The 18,336-nt window shown below is 35.3% G+C and overlaps 1 protein-coding gene across 1 annotated transcript; it reads right to left on the reverse strand.

The window, feature by feature from the left end:
- Positions 1–7,154: 7,154 nt before the first annotated feature.
- Positions 7,155–16,292, reverse strand: LOC145671792 (uncharacterized). Its single transcript, XM_081741007.1, has 2 exons — positions 14,930–16,292; positions 7,155–10,131 (listed from the first exon to the last, which is right to left on the reverse strand). Exon 2 carries the CDS (start codon positions 10,118–10,120, stop codon positions 8,138–8,140), a length of 1,983 nt encoding a protein of 660 aa, XP_081597133.1. The 5' UTR covers positions 10,121–10,131; positions 14,930–16,292; the 3' UTR covers positions 7,155–8,137.
- Between the last annotated feature and the right edge of the window lie 2,044 nt (positions 16,293–18,336).

The following is an 18,336-nucleotide window of genomic DNA, read 5'->3' on the forward strand; positions in this document are numbered from 1 at the left end:
AGCTTTCGCCATCTTTACTTTTGATAAACCTATGGGGGTGGTTGGGTGTAAATGAAGAAAACTCAAGCTTTCATTTGGTGTACATAACTTGCATTCCACTTAAAACCTAGTAGTTTTATGTGACCTAGAAAAAAAGTACCTTTGTTTACGCAAAATAAGGAGTAACTTATTTCTAAATCTCAAAGATATTTAAATGCCTTTTCAAACCTTCCAGTTATTGTTTATAACACAATATATTGTCCTGTGAACTTACTACAAAATGTTCCATACACACACACAAAAAAAAAAAAAAACTATAAGCGGTCAAAACTTTGGCCGAAAACGTAAAAAAAAAAGAAAAGAAAAGAAAAGAAAGAAAGAAAAAGAAAAGAAAAACCAAGAGAAGAGGCCCTGATATTCAAACAAATATAGGAGAACGTAATAAGTCTAACGTTAAATAGCTATAAATTATTCCAATAGAACATGCGTTGGAATTCTGGATTGATAAACAGGTCCTATTTATAGCATCAGCACTATTGACATACGCCACGGCCACTGGAGGCCTAAGTTGAATGAAATGGAAATGAAAATGAAATGAAATCTGTGAGTTTTACGTCCCACGGTTATGCCGGTTAGGCTAAAGGAGACAGTGATGATGGGGAATGAATAAAATGGTGGAATGAAGAAAGTGGGAGGAAACGGGAGAACCCCGGGGAAACCCACGCACATGGTTGAATGGAATGGCTTAATAAACACAATGCACTATGAAAGAAAAGAGTACACCACAAAAGACAATGGTAGCACAGCATTGAAATGAATTCTAAGCAAAAAAATGTTCACTTAAGGCATTCCACCCATTTACCCCCACATCATGCGCCCAATTACATGCCGGAGGTACAAACTTTAACAAAAGTTTAACTGTCTCACAGTGAGAATTCAAGATTGCTGCTCTTCACGACACCATCCTTACGATGATTTTAAGCAGCAGCAAAAAATCTGACTGAAAACATGAACAGATGCGCGATTTGTTGCGACTCAAACCAAAACACACACAAACATGGAACTCGGTTTCAAATATGTTATTTCTCAACAAAATTGTTTTGGGTTTTTTGTCATTATTACAGCCTCTCAAAATTCATCTTTTTCTTTCTTTCTTTCTTTCTTTTTTTTTTCAACATCTACCCACCCAAAGTTTTGGTGTAATTAAATTCCATAAAAATATACTGAAATGCAAAATATAAATTTTTAAAAGTTTTCCGTCCAATTATCCCCTAAACCCAATTTCACCCTCTACCCTATATAAAATGGAAAGAAAAAGTAATAAAAAGTGCTGAAAATGAAGGAAAAGCAGAGTTTACTTTCGAAAACTTTCTTACGCTTTGCGCCAATCATGGTAGCGCTTCGCAGCTAGTCTGTTGACCTCGCTCATACGTACAGGAGCGCCGTCGTATACTCGCGCCCCGGGCGATGATTTTCCGCCGCACGACACTGAATAGAGGTATTATTGCTATTTAGTAAGATACTTTGAAATGAAAGGTGCTTTTGAGTACCATTTTTGCACAGATTTTTCGCATGTTTAAGTTTTCGGTAACAATTTCAAAAACTTCCACCTCCTTTGATTGTCAGTTCCACCTCCTCTGCAATCCCCTAGAGACTTTAACGCCTGTCTTTGTCTTAAAGAGCTTTCACACGGGCTACCTTGAACGCGGCGTACCAGATGCAAACTTGCGTACGGACCATCACTGCCTCGCCGTAAGCTTTCCGTAGCAAGTTTAAAGTCTCCGAAAAGTTTCGTTTCAATTTAACACAAAATTTTACGGCGTTACTCTGTTCCAAAGTGCACTTCATTGTCACTAAATCTACCAAATACAAATTCTCGACGATATTGTTTCGGTACACAACACGACGATAGCACCTCAACCACTGCTCGCAGGTAACTGAGCGAGGCTTGGTTTTGAAGGTTAAGGTCCCCATTAGCACCTGTCGGCGCTTATCCACAGTCAGGCCGCGGTGGCTCAGTGGAAGAGCGTTCACCTCTGGTGCATAGGGTCCCGGGTTTGGGTTCTATCCCTGCTCGCGCCAAGTGGACTTTGTGGTGGACAAACACCGTGTGCGTGGGTTTTCTCGGGATTCTCCCACTTTCATCATTCCGACATTTTATTCATTACTCATCATCACTGTCTCCTTTAGCCTAGCCGGCATAAACGTGGGACGTAAAACTCAAACATTTCATTTCATTTCATTTTCCGCAGTCTCAACCGATTCTCGAGCCTCGATGCGGACAGTTCGGATACTTTCCAAAGTGGACCCTGCATGTGGAGTAGACCGCGCCGAGCACCAGATGAGGTATTTCGTTTATGAAAGCACTGATTTCTACTACCTCGAACTTTCCATTCTTGTTTGTAATATACTTTCAAAATATCAGGAAGTTGTGTCGTATTATTGAAATAAATGAAGTATCTATCACTTCTCACTTGTAATTGGCATTGTATTTTTTTTTCGATTAAAAAATAAATAAAGATTTTAATTAAATATAAACTAATTATTTGCTGAGCAAAAGTATACAAACATTCCATAAGCAGCTAAAGAATAATTCATACGATAGAAAAAAAAATAAAGTACAGAAGATGGGAGAACAAAAATGGAGAAAGAGAAGAAAGAAGACAAGAGAAGGACGAAGTGAAGGAGGGATAGGAGAAAGAAAACTGTGGTGGGGGATGGAAAGTTTGGGAGAAGAAACAGAAATTATTAAAAGAATGTTGAAGAAGATGTGAGGCATATCAACATACAGAAAAGGAAGCAGGAGACTACTGGAAGTAATAAGGGAGAAAAGAAGGAAGAAGAGAGAAGAAGAGCAAGAGGTATTGATGGAGAAAAAAGGAGTGATATACAAAGTTCAGTGCAGCGAGTGTGATATGTGTTATATTGGAGAAACTGGAAAGAAACTTAGAGAACGTATAAAACAACATAAAGATGACGTTAGGTTAGAAAGGGACAAAAATGCGGTCTACAAACACATAAGGGACACGGGACATGCAGCAAATTGGAAAGAAGTGAAAATATATATATATGTGTGTGTGTAATTCTTTACTTAATTGTTTAAGTTAATTAATTGTTAGTTTAAATTAGTTAAGATCGTCATTTTGTGTAATTAGCAACAATAGAATGCATCTATAAAGAAATTTTCAAATAAGTATAATTGAAAGGGATTTGCTGCTGCCAGTAGCCAATCAGAAGAAAGATATCTTAGCTGTTGTATGTATATACGATTGTACAGTTATCCTGTATCACATAGTGTCTGATGAAGCCAAAGAGTTAGTTGGCGAAACTGTAACACGTGTTGAATTTTAATGAAAATATATAGTTTTGCTCAGCAAATAATTAAAGCAAAGCAAAGCTTCTACTTATGGAAAAGATTTTAAAGGAAAATCAGCGTAGCGATTAAAAACGTGGTACTTTTAATGCTTATAATAATAATAATAATAATAATAATAATAATAATAATAATAATAATAATAATATGACTCAGTTAAAGAGCACTCACATCTGATACAAAGTGTCTGTCGTCAATTTCAAGTCATATGAGTTTATGCTGGACTCCATCGTGTCTGAGTTTTCTCAAGATTCTTCCGTTTCCTCCCATGTTATCACCGTTTCCTCCCATATTATCATTCCACCAATTATTTCATAAATGTTTATTTGTTTTCGTCAAAGTCCCTCCTCCTTTAGCCTGCAGGTCGTATTCATAAGACGCTAAACTAAAAACTTCATTTTTCCATTTCCCTTTCTACTACTACTGCTACCTACTATTACTACTACTACTATTACTACTACTACTGCTACCTACTACTACTACTACTACTACTACTACTACTAATAATAATAATAATAATAATAATAATAATAATAATAATAATAATAATAATAATAATAGACCCCTAATAATAATAAAGAAATCTAATGTATAGCCTGTTACCTATAACATTATACAGTCAATTAAAAATATTTATTGATACATATAGTGGAAACTTCTTTGTTCCCGAATGATTAACACCAGCAAGAGAAGTTAAACTGCAATCCCACCTACCAACATCACAGCACATAATAAAAATTTTTACTATATATATATTAATAAATTATATTAACTTGTAATTTAATACTATGTAGTATATAAAAATGTTATTTATGTACTTACAATCGATGAAAAATTGATACTTCGCAAAGTCACTGTGAAAAACCACTTAATCTTGTAGAGCAGCGCGATTGTACGTCTACGAAATACTTTAAGAGCCACTGCTCTGATTAATAATCGTATCTATAGAAATAAAAATGAATAACCAACAATGCATACACTCAAATAATAAAATATTTTTTAAATTAAAATAATGTGTACACAGAGTAAGGCATTATTGTTAATATTTTATTCTCCATTAATAATTAATTAAATTGAAGTAATATTTCGCAGCCATCTGATCATGGAAATGATTTACTTTTTGCGGCCCTGACATTTCTAGTATTCATATTTCTTTATGGGTAATATGTACATCAATCGATTTAGAACAACGAAAGAAAAAATTGAAATCTTTGAGTTTTACGTCTCACGGTTATGCCGATTAGGCTAAAGGAGACGGTGATGATGAGTAATGAATGAAATGGTGGAACGAAGAAAGTGGGAGGAAACGTGAGAACCCCGAGAAAACCCACGCACACGGTGTTTGTCCACCACAAAGTTCACTTGGCGGGGGCTGGGACCGAACCCAAGACCCCAATCACCAGAGGTGAACGCTCTACCACTGAGCCACTGCGGTCCCCGAGAACAACGAAAGAAATCTAATCTTGGCTACTTCCGGAAAGTAATTTCTACTTTATTGTCACAATTTATATTAAGGGACCTGGGCATTTCTAGTGAACCCTTTATATAAGGCGATTCATACCAATCTTCCGGACAGACACTTCCGATTTTTAAGATTACAATATACAGGGTGATTATAAATGATTCATTAGGATTGAAGGGGTTGTATTAAAAATGTGTAACACATATACTGTAATGAATGGTACCAAAAACTCTCCAAGTTTCAGATATACTGTTCCAACTGATATACAATCCTTCCTCTCGTTGCACAATGCATACGAGGGCTGATCAGAAAATAAGGTTACTAAACCTGCAGTGAAACGTATATATATATCATACAATCAATACAGCCAACAGAGACTACATACATTAGATTATTATTCGACATACTCTCCATATCACTTGATACACCTGTCACATCATTAGATGAGTTTGAAGATCTCCTATTTATAGACATGCGACAATCATTTTGGATATGAGTGTATATTAACATACCATTTTTACCAGTGTTTTATTGTGAACGTAATTTTGTAAAAAGGAGTAAGACAAGAGTATTAATTCAAAACACTCCCTGTCAAAAACTCGCCAGGAAGAAAGAAGAAAAAGTTAGTTGTTAAAGTGACATGAAAACTTTTTTTATTATTATTATAACAGACGACTCTACCGATTAAAATAAGTTTATGGACTTACACCCCGAAGAAAACATTAAATTGCAAGAAGTGTAAACCAGAACAAATTGAACAAAGCTAAAACTGGCGAGACAAGTCATAGCTCCGCATACTAATACCCAATGTTTGATAATTGACTATTAAAATAAAATTTAAAATTGTAAATAAGCTTAAGTGGAAGCTAAACTTTGTAAATAAAAAAAGAGAGTGGAAGCAGCGAGTATCATTTAAGCATTTTTTTTTTTTTTAACCAGCCATCAACCACAAACATCTTGCCAAACGAACGACAGAGACGAACATCTCACAGCAACGGGTTTTTGTGAGAAGAAGAGGGACCATGGGACTCAAGCTGGCGTTTGGTTTGTAAATTGTCTTTTAATTTTTATTTATTTTTTTACGGTTTTTGTTGAGCTGAGAATTGGGTAGGATAATCGGTATCCCGTGAGTGGATAATCCTTGTACAGTCCGCATCAAAAAACCTGCAACATGAGCATGTAAGTTGATTGTGAAACAACGAAGTCTATTGCCCCAAAATAAGTGTCCAGTTGAGGACGCCGAGGTTTCTCCTGGCGTAATTCGTGCCACTTAGCGTTATGTTGATTCCTTGCGCTGTTAGGCGTAGTTTCACAATAAACTTACATACTCATGTTGGAGATTTTTTGCTGTGGACTGTACCACTATACATATTTAATTTGTAATCTGTAGCTGTTAACAAATCTTCCAGTTAAGAAAATCAAAAAGTCTAATGTTATAGTTCAATAGCAGATCTCTTCTGGCTTTAAATATTAAAACACATTTTTATAGTTATCAGATCACAGAAAAAACGATATGGTTGAATCAAAAAAAAAAAGTTAAATTTACCAAAAAAAAAATAGAATTATTATATGGACAACTATATTATAGTTCAATTTACAATAAAATATGGTTGAAACAACTAGTGGTAAAATCAACCTTCCGAAAACCTTATATGAGTAAATTCAACTATTTCATTCAACCCTATTATAGTTGAAAAATATGGTTGAATTTACCATATGGTAAAAACAACCTATATATGGTAAAAATGACGACATGAATGACTTCATATAGTAATGTCAACCATAATATTTGGTTGAAAATTTTGCTACGCATTCAACCATATATGGAACCAACGCATTCAACCATAAGGGACGGTGGTGTGATATTATTGTTTTAAATGCACATGCCCCAACTGAAGATAAGGATAACGATATAAAAGACAGTTTTTACGAAGAAGTGGAACGGATATTTGACCAACTCCCGCGATACCATATGAAAATTCTATTAGGGAATTTCAATGCGAAGGTAGGACGAGAGGATATTTTCAAACCGATTATAGGGAACGAAAGTCTGCATAAGGAAAGTAATGACAATGGTGTTAGACTCGTGAACTTTGCAACATTCAAAAACCTAATCGTGAAGAGTACAAAATTCCCACATCGCGACGTTCATAAATACACTTGGACATCACCAGACGGGAAAACACATAATCAAATTGATCACGTTTTAGTAGATAGAAGAAGGAAATCTAGCATAATTGATGTCCGGTCGTTTAGAGGGGCTGATTGTGACACTGACCACTGTTGTATGATTGACGTTTGCGTCACGCGCAGGTTCTTCTTTTTCTTCAAATAAAATAGGATCTCTTTTTGGTAGGCGTGATAAGTTTATTGAAGTTAATAAGAAAAAATAGAAGTTACAAGTTCCACAACAAACAACTACAAAATCTCACTGACTGTTCTTTCAGTAAAATTACTATAGTTCCACTTTAGATAGAAAACAAGACACCAGATACGATAAAATATAAGAATATACGATGTAAAAATGTCGTTAATAAGATAGACGAAAATACAAGATGTTATAAAACAAGTTACTATGACGAATCAAGATACAGTAATTTTAGACACAGTAGTCTCAGATACAGTAACGCTAGATACAGAAGTCGCAGATACAGACCGCGAAGAATTTAGTAACAATATCGAAGTGCTTCCCCGGAATGTGCCGAGCCTTGTATAGCAACTAGTATATAAAACTATCGTAAGCACAAAGATCGAATAATCACATGAGTTTAGGTCGACACGTGGACGCACGTGGAGACCTATCATACAGACTTTGAAACTGGACTTAGTAATCCATGCTCTCACTGCGTGATGTACACGCGCGTACATTATCTTACTTCCTTGAAAAAGAAACCATTACAAAAGAGAGTATTTTGAAAGTACATACACTATCATCACATATGTGTGACCCTTCAGTGACCCTACATCCTGTTCTTGGCTGGCACATTATCAATAGCTTAAAGAATAAAGATTCGTCTTTTATACAATATTAACATTGACTTCAAACATAATATAACAACTATAAAATACACTAACTTATAATCGAACCCCGAACCTTTATATACACTATATACAGTGACATTCCAGGTAAGTACTGCTAAGAGGGGAGGTGCATCGAAGGTGATAAACAAAATAAGAAAAAGAAAAGAAAAAAATAACAGTAAATATATGTTCATACAACACCTCCCTCCTTTTTTGAATTTTCATATCAAATTGCGAATTTGGTTGCGAATTTGGATACTGAAAATTCACAGTCTGATATGAAACATTAAAAGATTTTCTTTTTACCTTTCCTTACGTAGATTAGGACTTTTCTTAGGGGGAACAGCTACCTGTAACTCATCTGTAATCTCAGTAAGCTGCTCAGCAATTTTTGACATGACTACAGGCTCAGTGGTATCTTGTTTTTGATTTATTTTGGTAATAATAAAAGGTTTAATGCATATTTGTTTACAACAGCTATCATCATCAAAATACCTTTTGAAAAAGCGAAAACATTTACATCGGTAACAACAACAAAATATTAATATTAGAGCTATCAGAACTGTACCAAAATATGAAAACCAAGAGAGATGAGTTACCTTTTCAGAATGAAGTAGTTTCCATTGTTCATCATCTATTTTCTTTTCTACTTCCTGAATTTTATGGCTTGCTACCCTTAAGTCACTAACCGAATTAATTACATGCTGAATAGGTAGGTTAATTTGCATATCTTCCAGGTATATATGAGAATTTAATATTTCACAACAATTATCAGTAAGATTTAATTTCGGAGTAAAGTCTTTACCTGTAACATTGGTTTCGTACCATGTTTGTGTTTGGAGGATCGCCTTCAAACCATAAGCTTTACAATTATTATCTAGATGAATAATACCTGAATTTGTTAAAATTAAATCATAAGGTTCAAATCCATTACATAATATTGTCATTTTCTCTTCCTGTGGAGCAGCAAAAATCCACTCATTGTTATTTAAGGTTACAAATATACAATGATCAATTTGTATCACATGTTTATTACAATCCATGGGAACATAATGAACATATTGTAATAATTTCATTTCACACTCTTGATTTATATGGCTTGACAAGATAGGAAACGTTTGTTTACACAAAAACCAATCTTGTTTAAGAATCTTACATTTATTGAACTCAATTTCAGTCATTTTTGCGTAATATTGTTTAATTGAATCAACTAAAAGGTAAGGTTTTTCAGGTTGAATAAAAACAAATTTATTTGTTGTATTCTTTATTTTAGTGGGGAAGGGAGTTAACTTATATACTAGATAACGAATGGAATCTGTCAAAGGGAGACGAATTACATAGGCTAATATTCCATTATTGATAAACACATCTAAATTAATTATTTTCAATAACAGGTAACTATTCCTAGTACTTGTCCCAATTGGTAAAGATAACGCACTATGGAGGTCACTTTGACTAGCCTTCCAATGTTGGATTATTTGATAAGGAGTGATTATGTGAGGCTGTAATACACCTTTCTGTGCATTTAAAATTGCTTGCAAAACAATTTCATACTGATCCTTTAAATCTCTTAAATACCTTTCAACTTTTGCGATATGTTCATTTATTGTATACTTTAAATTTAAATCCAAAAATGCTTCATTTAAATGTCTCTCTCTTTTTGATATCTCTTTACTTATATGCTCTAAACCTTGACTCAAAATATTTTCGTTAGTTTCTACTGTATGAAGAGTGTTATTAATACCTTGAAGGGTAGATTTAACAATAGTCATCTGCTCTTTACTCAATTTCAAGAAATCTAATTGTTCTTTTTCTAATTTATTGATTTTTTGAGTGTAATAATTGGCATCTTCATCGTCCAAGGTGCCAAATAGAAATTTAGCAAGGTGACCAATACCATCTATTAACCCTCGTTTTCTTCTACTTTCTTGCGAAGAAATTTTTGTTACTTCTTTTATTATTTCCTTAACCTCTTTGATATCAGATACCTTAGTCAAAACTTGATTTACGAACACTGTAGCACAACTTGTTTTATTTGATTTCACCACTGAGTGTCTACACAGGTTTTGTGTCCTATCTACGTAAGTTTCCAAATTACGAAAGCTTATATCTAGCTTAGTTAAGTTAACGTAAGAGACCAATTGCCAGTAAGTATTATATAACTGAACCTCTCCTAAAGAGTCATAATAAATACCTGCCGTATTTTCAAATTTCTTTATGCGTGCTCCAAGCTCTAGACTACTACATATAAGAGAAACCAGTAGAATAGCTTTAAGTCCTATCATTTTGAACAATCCTGTAAATATAGAAACGTTATTTTACTTTCCTTACTTTTTTTTTTTTTTACAAGATAACATGAAGAATTTGAGTTACTTAATAATACATCTTTAATCTATTGGCATGCACAGTCATCTCTTGTTTGCCAACCTTTAAGGTACAGTTTACACCTTTTGTTCGAATTATATCGTACGGTCCGCGCCACAGACTGTTAAGTTTCTTTGATCTGCCGCGGCGGACTGACTCATCATATAATAACACTTTATCTCCTTTCTGAAAAATGCATTCGTTTTCGTTTCTATCATAATATTCTTTACTTTTCTCCTTTTTGTCAATGAGGTTTGCTCTAGCTAATCCGTGCATCTCCTGCAATTTGTGTTTCAACTGTTTTACATAGTCATCGTAATTGTATACAACTTCAGAGGGTTTTCTTTGTAATACACCTGGTACATTTACAGGTTTCCCGAATAACAGTTCGAAGGGAGTGTATTGAGTGGAACTATGAGGAGTAGTATTATAACAGAAAGTAGCATATGATGCTAATTCATCCCAATTATTCTGATTTTCTGCCACATAACATCGCAAGAAAAATTTTAAAGACTGATGGAATTTTTTCTATACCACCATTGGATCCTGGATGGTATGGGGTTGTATGTAGTTTTTCTATTTGTAACAATTTACAAATACGCGTGAAGACATCGCTTAAGAAATTACTTCCGCAATCTGACAATATACTGTGTGGAATGCCAAATTTTAGCACTACATTCTCGACAAAGGCTTTGCTGATTGTATCAGCATCTTGAGAAGGGATGGGAATTGCAATAACAAATTTGGAAAGGTTATCTTGTACAGTCAATAAATATTTGTTTCTATGTTCTAAAGTTTCTGGGAGAGGCCCGACTAAATCTAAAGAGACCTTTTCAAAAACTGTACTGGGCGTGTCAGTTATTACCATCTTCATTTTTACCTTTTGTTGTGTGTTTCTATTCTTTTGACATATTTCACACCCTTTTATGTAATCTTCAACATCTTCCTTCAGTTTTGGCCATTCTTTAATGTCAATATTATTTAAAGAAAGGTACTTCCTAATCTTTTCATAACATCTATTCATTCCTATATGTCCACCTAGAATTTGAGTATGAAACTCTTCTAAAATTTTGTTTTTCGTTTCTAAGTCTAAAGCTTCAGCTTTTTCTTTCTGTTGTGAATCACAATTTGATACTCTATCTTCTTCTTCAATAACATCTAAAGAATACATTCGTGACAAGGCGTCAGAATTTGTATTTAAGCTTCCTTTCTTATACACAATTTCATATTGATATTCCTCTAAAAGTATTCTCCATTTCAAAAGTCTAGATGTCGGATTTTGTACTCTAAAAACCCACGTTAGTGGCTTGCAATCTGTGACAAAGGTTACTTTTGTTCCGTAGATGTACGGTCTAAAAACTTTGCTAGCCCACACTAGAGCCGCCAGTTCCCGTTCAGTCGCTGAGTACGATCTCTCTGCTTTATTGAAAACTCTACTAGCATACGCAATTGGAAGATCTTTGTTTATTTCACCCTGTGAGAGAATAGCTCCGCAGGCAAATGCCGAAGCATCCGATGTGATTATAAAAGGCTTTTTAAAATCAGGATACTGCAAAATTGGAGGAGTTGTCAATTTCTCTTTAAGTGAATCAAATGCAACTTGTTGTTTGACTCCCCAAGAAAACTGGACGTTTTCTTTTAATAAGGACGTTAAGGGTAAAGCAATTTTACTGTAGTCTTTTAGAAATTTCCTATAATATCCAGTAAGTCCTAGAAATCCCTTAATTTGTTTCTTATTCTGAGGAACAGGAAAGTTCTGAACTTTCTCCACTAATCTTGGATCTGGTTTTACTCCGTTAGGTGTAATGACATGTCCTAAGTATGTTAATTCTGGCTTCAAAAATTCAGTCTTATCTACACTTAACTGCAGGTTGCTTTTGCGAAATCTTTGCAAAATCTCACGTAATCTACTATTATGCTCTTCTAAAGAACTAGAGAAGACCACTAAATCATCCAGGTAGATGAAACAACTCGTACCTGTCAGCCCTGCTAACACTGTATTCATCAATCTTTGAAAAGTGGCCGGTGCTGTCGCCAGACCGAAAGCAAGTCGCTTGAATTGATAATGATTTTCAGGTGTACTGAATGCAGTTATAGGTCTATCCTTTTTCCCTAATATAGCATTGATGGTACCCACTATGGAGATCTAAACTGGAAAAGTAACGCGCATTGGCTAAATTACTCAAAATGTCGTCTATGTTAGGTAACGGAAAGGACGAATGGACACATAAATCATTGACAGATCGATAATCGACTATTAGTCTATATTTCTGTTTTCCTGATGCATCGAGTTTCTTTGGAATAAGGAAAATAGAACTGTTCCAAGGAGAAGTAGAAACTTCTATAATGTCTTGTCTTAACAACTCTTCTATTTGTCTATTTAATTCTTCCTTATGACATTCTGGCACTCGGTAATTCTTTTTGTTAACAATCTTGCCTACATGTTTAGGATCAATAATAATTTCATGTTCAAGAACATTTGTAGCAGTTAGTTTGTCTCCTGGTAGAAAGAAAACATCATTGAATTCATCACAAAGTTCAAGTATACTTTCTTTTTCTTTGGGTGGTAAATGACCTAGCCTTAAAAGCTTATGAAGTAATTTTAAACGTTCAGTTAAACTTTCTGAATTTGACTTTTGTGGAACCCTGTCTTTTTCACATTGAATATTTAAAACATGGTTTTCTTCTAATTTCTCTAAGTCTATCGGATCTAAAGTTATATTCTCTACGGAAGAATTCACATTTAACACACTAGCTATACATTTATTTTCTTTCGCTACTGTCAAACAAGAAGAAAGAAAAACACCCGGTTTAATCTCTCGTTTTTCTACAATTCCAATTCCTGTGCTGTTTGTGGGAACAAAAACTAGCTTCTCGCATCGAGCTGGAATACTATATGTCAACGGTAGTATAACCTTATCGCTGCCCTTAAGGTCAAGTTTCTGGCAAGCATGTGTTGACAAGGGAGGAGGAGGGGGAGGATGGAATTCTAACAAACAATTTTTTTGTTTCAAAAAATCACGACCAAGAATGTGTCTGCCTTCTGATAAGCATCCTTCCGAAATAACGTGAAATTTATGTGAGAATTCTACTCCTTTTATCACTAACGTTAGATAAATAGTACCTAGTGACCTAGTTTTAACATTGTTTAGTCCTTTCAATGTCACAGTTTGTGTTGTATCGATATTCTTTCTAAAACTGCATGGAAGTGCATGGATTTGCCAAAGACTTAAGTCACTGCCTGTATCTAAGAGAAAAGTTGCATCAACATGCAATTCTTTAATGAATGCCGTAATAGTACCTTCTTCTTGATTTGTTACTATGCAACCCTTCGTGTTATCTGAGATGCAAACAGGTTGCTCATTTACATCCATTTGCGGTTTCCCTGACCATTACAACTTGAGCACATCTGACTACTGCAGGCTTTTACATCATTAAAATGCAGAGAACTTTGTTCTTTATCCCAAATTCTCTCATTTCCACTAGTATTTACCTTACTAGCAACATGCAAACAATTGCTATAACCTTCCGTGCCTCGCGCGGCGCTCTCGGAAAAATTACAATTAACCCCTCCTGTGCCTCTCGCGGCGATCTCAGGAGAATTACCATTATTACATCCTGTGCCTCTCGCGGCGATCTCAGGACAAATTTCACAAACATGTACCGTTTTCATAAACTGATTAGAAGAATTTCCTCTTTCCTTTCTTTTCTGTAATTTGCATTGAGCTTTGGTGTGACCAGGCTTATGGCATAGGTAACATACTAATTCTTTCTTTTGAGCTTTCTTACTATTTACATTTGAAAAGGGGAGAGAAGTGTGGGAAGTGATCTGTGTTTCTTCTTCTAGAGCGAGTTCGATAATATATCCTAAGGAAGTATCATCATCGCTTTTAGATCGTACAATCATCTGAATTCTGTCATTTGTTAGCCCCTGAATAAAACTTGCTTTAGCTAAAATTTCAACAAGTGCTATAGCTCCTGGCAATTTAGATGCATCTATAACACGAGCAACGGCTTCGCGTAATTGACTTTGAAGAGTATCTACTTTACTTGCCCATGAAGCAATTGAATCAGATTTGGTTTGTCTAGCACTAAAAAGCTGGCATGCATAAAAATCAATAGTTCGTCTAATGGAATAATTTTCTATTAATATTTGTTTAACAGCTTCCCACGTAGTAGTGGTTTTTCTAACTAACAATTTAGATCTAGCATCCCCAGTTATTTTGGCTTTAACAAATTTCAAAAGGGTACTATGCTTAGCTGGGTCAACCAATTCAAAAGCAGCATCTACATTAGACAGAAATTCTTCTAATGCTTCTCTTTTTCCCGAAAATGGTACTGAAATTAACTTTAGTGCTTCTGACACACTACAATACTCTACTTCTGTATTAGAAGAATCAGCACTACCACTGGTAGCCATTGGCAATTAGTACTTACGTTAAACTATACAATTTAAATTTACAAAAATTTTGTTAGCGACAATACCTTTCTTACACCTTCTGTTTTGCCAAGTATTCCCAAGATTAAACGAATGAAATATTTTAATCCTTCCCTAGAGGAACGGTGAATACTAAAGCCTTCTATCCTAGACTGTTCTTGTCTTGATTTTACGTTATTCACTTCACAAGTAAACAACAACCGCGGTAACCAAAGAACAAATCTTTTCTAGCTCCAGGCGTAACACTTGAAAATTTTGGAAGTTCAAACAAGCAATGAAAATTGTAACCAACCTTGAATTTCCTGTGATGGGGGGTGCTGCTGGCGTCGATCCTGGTACTTTCCTGCTGTTGGTTTAAAGATGAGGCCTCTGGATTTCCACAAGATCTCGGCTTGGAATGTTGCTCAACTGGGACCAGCCACACTTGAGAATGGTACTGCTTACTGGATCTCTGGAACTGGTTGCAATAAAACTGGAACACTGGAACGGTGTGTACGCCGAGGTATCCGCTACACCTTGAACAGGCAAGCTTCTTACACTCACAGTAAAAAAGGTGTTGTCGACGAAGTGCGGTCTGTATCTGGACGTAACGATATTTTAAAAACGTATCAGCTTCGTGTCGAAGAACGAACTCTGACTACAATGATGAATGTTCAACTTAGTAACTGTGGAACGTGCACTGGAATCGAACTTCGAGTACTTCGGTTGAGATCCTGCCTAGCTGCCACCACTTTATTTTCCTGTTGTATGATTGACGTTTGCGTCACGCGCAGGTTCTTCTTTTTCTTCAAATAAAATAGGATCTCTTTTTGGTAGGCGTGATAAGTTTATTGAAGTTAATAAGAAAAAATAGAAGTTACAAGTTCCACAACAAACAACTACAAAATCTCACTGACTGTTCTTTCAGTAAAATTACTATAGTTCCACTTTAGATAGAAAACAAGACACCAGATACGATAAAATATAAGAATATACGATGTAAAAATGTCGTTAATAAGATAGACGAAAATACAAGATGTTATAAAACAAGTTACTATGACGAATCAAGATACAGTAATTTTAGACACAGTAGTCTCAGATACAGTAACGCTAGATACAGAAGTCGCAGATACAGACCGCGAAGAATTTAGTAACAATATCGAAGTGCTTCCCCGGAATGTGCCGAGCCTTGTATAGCAACTAGTATATAAAACTATCGTAAGCACAAAGATCGAATAATCACATGAGTTTAGGTCGACACGTGGACGCACGTGGAGACCTATCATACAGACTTTGAAACTGGACTTAGTAATCCATGCTCTCACTGCGTGATGTACACGCGCGTACATTATCTTACTTCCTTGAAAAAGAAACCATTACAAAAGAGAGTATTTTGAAAGTACATACACTATCATCACATATGTGTGACCCTTCAGTGACCCTACATCCTGTTCTTGGCTGGCACATTATCAATAGCTTAAAGAATAAAGATTCGTCTTTTATACAATATTAACATTGACTTCAAACATAATATAACAACTATAAAATACACTAACTTATAATCGAACCCCGAACCTTTATATACACTATATACAGTGACATTCCAGGTAAGTACTGCTAAGAGGGGAGGTGCATCGAAGGTGATAAACAAAATAAGAAAAAGAAAAGAAAAAAATAACAGTAAATATATGTTCATACAACACCACTACCTGGTAGCAGCGATAATACGAGAGAGGTTATCGTTGAATAAAGGTAATATTCATTGTCCGAAAACGGAGAGATTCAATTTAAAGAAATTAGAAGAGAGCCAGGTAAGAGAGAAATACCAGATTGAAGTTTCGAATAGATTCTCGGCTTTAGAAGATTCGGAGTGCACTAGTGTTGAGGATACCTGGATTGAAATTAGAGATAGCATTAAAATTTCAGCAAAAGAAAAATTGGGACACGCGGAAATACGTAGGAACAAACCATGGTTCGACCAGGAATGCATTAAACTAGCAGAGAAGAGAAAACAGGCAAAATTACGCTGGCTACAAAATCCGAATGAAATAACTACACAAAATTTCGCAGATATCAGGCGGGAAACTTCCAAAACTTTTAGAACAAAGAAACGCGATTTTCTGAAAGCTAAAATTAAAGAACTTGAAGATAATAGTAAAAATAAAAACATCCGGGACATATATAAGGGAATCAACGAATTTAAGAAAGGCTATCGACCTCGTGCTTATATATTAAAAAATCTGACAGTACAGTTCTCACTGACACGGATAGCATCTTAAATAGATGGAAAGATTTCTTTGACGATTTGTTTAACACGCAACCAAAAACTATTGTGCGTGGAGAAAAGGAAATACACACCGCAGAACCGTATATTCCAGAACCCAACCGAATAGAAGTAGAAACCGCTATAAAGAAATTAAAGAAACACAAATCTCCGGGTGTAGATGAAATTCCGGCTGAGTTAATTTTAGCTGGAGGCGAAAAATTGTGGAACAAGATACACAAACTCATTCTCCTTATCTGGAACAAGGAAGAATTCCCACAAGAGTGGAAAGAATCAATCATTGTCCCAATTCACAAGAAAGGCGACAAAACTGACTGTAATAATTATCGAGGCATTTCTCTTCTGTCAATCCTATAAAATTCTTTCAAATATTCTGTTAGCAAGACTGACCCCATACGCAGATGAAATTATTGGAGATTATCAGTGCGGATTTCGACGAAATCGATTAACTATCGACCAAATATTTACCATTCGCCAAATACTCGAAAAAAAGTGGGAATACAATACCCCGGTACATCAACTATTTAGTGATTTTAGAAAGGCGTACGACTCGGTTAGGAGAGAAACGTTATACAACGTTCTTACAGAACTTGGAATACCGAGAAAGCTAATTAGATTAATTAAGATATGTTTAAATGAATCCCAAAGTAAATTCCGGGTAGGAAAATTTTTGTCGACGAGCTTTCACGTCGAAAATGGCCTGAAACAAGGAGATGCGTTGTCGCCATTATTATTTAACTTCGTTCTGGAATACGCTATAAGGAAAATCAAAGATAGCAACCAGGGCCTAGAGTTGAACGGTATTCACCAGGTTATGGCATATGCTGATGATGTAAATTTAATAGGGGATGATAGGAGAACAATAGAAAGAAATGCAGAGATCTTATTAAACGCTTGCAGGGACATGGGTTTAGAAGTAAATGCAGAGAAAACTAAATACATGGAAGTGCGTCGGGACCGGAATACAGCAAATTATGGATGCGTTAAAATATTAAATAATACTTTTGATAAAGTGGATAGTTTCAAAAATCTAGGATCAATATTAACAGAGGAAAATCATATTCACGAAGAAATTAAATGTTGACTAAAAGCAGGGAATTCGTGTTACTATTCGGTTCAAAATCTCTTGTCGTCGCGAATTCTGTCGAGGAATTTGAAGCTTAAAATATACAAAACGATAATTATGCCTGTTGTTCTGTATGGCTGCGAAGCATGGTCACTTACTCTGAGGGAAGAACATAGACTGAAAGTATTTGAGAACAAGATCCTGAGACGAATATTCGGACCCAAGAGGAATGGCGGAAACTTCATAACGAGGAACTACATAATTTATATGGCTTACCCAACATTGTTAGGGTCGTCAAGTCTAGGAGGCTTAGGTGGGCGGGTCATGTAGCTAGACTGGAAGAAAGTAGAAACGCTTTCAAAGTCTTCAC

The sequence above is a fragment of the Thermobia domestica genome, chromosome 15, assembly GCF_964235325.1.
Source record: "Thermobia domestica chromosome 15, izTheDome1.hap1.1, whole genome shotgun sequence".
Classification (NCBI taxonomy): Eukaryota; Metazoa; Arthropoda; class Insecta; order Zygentoma; family Lepismatidae; genus Thermobia; species Thermobia domestica.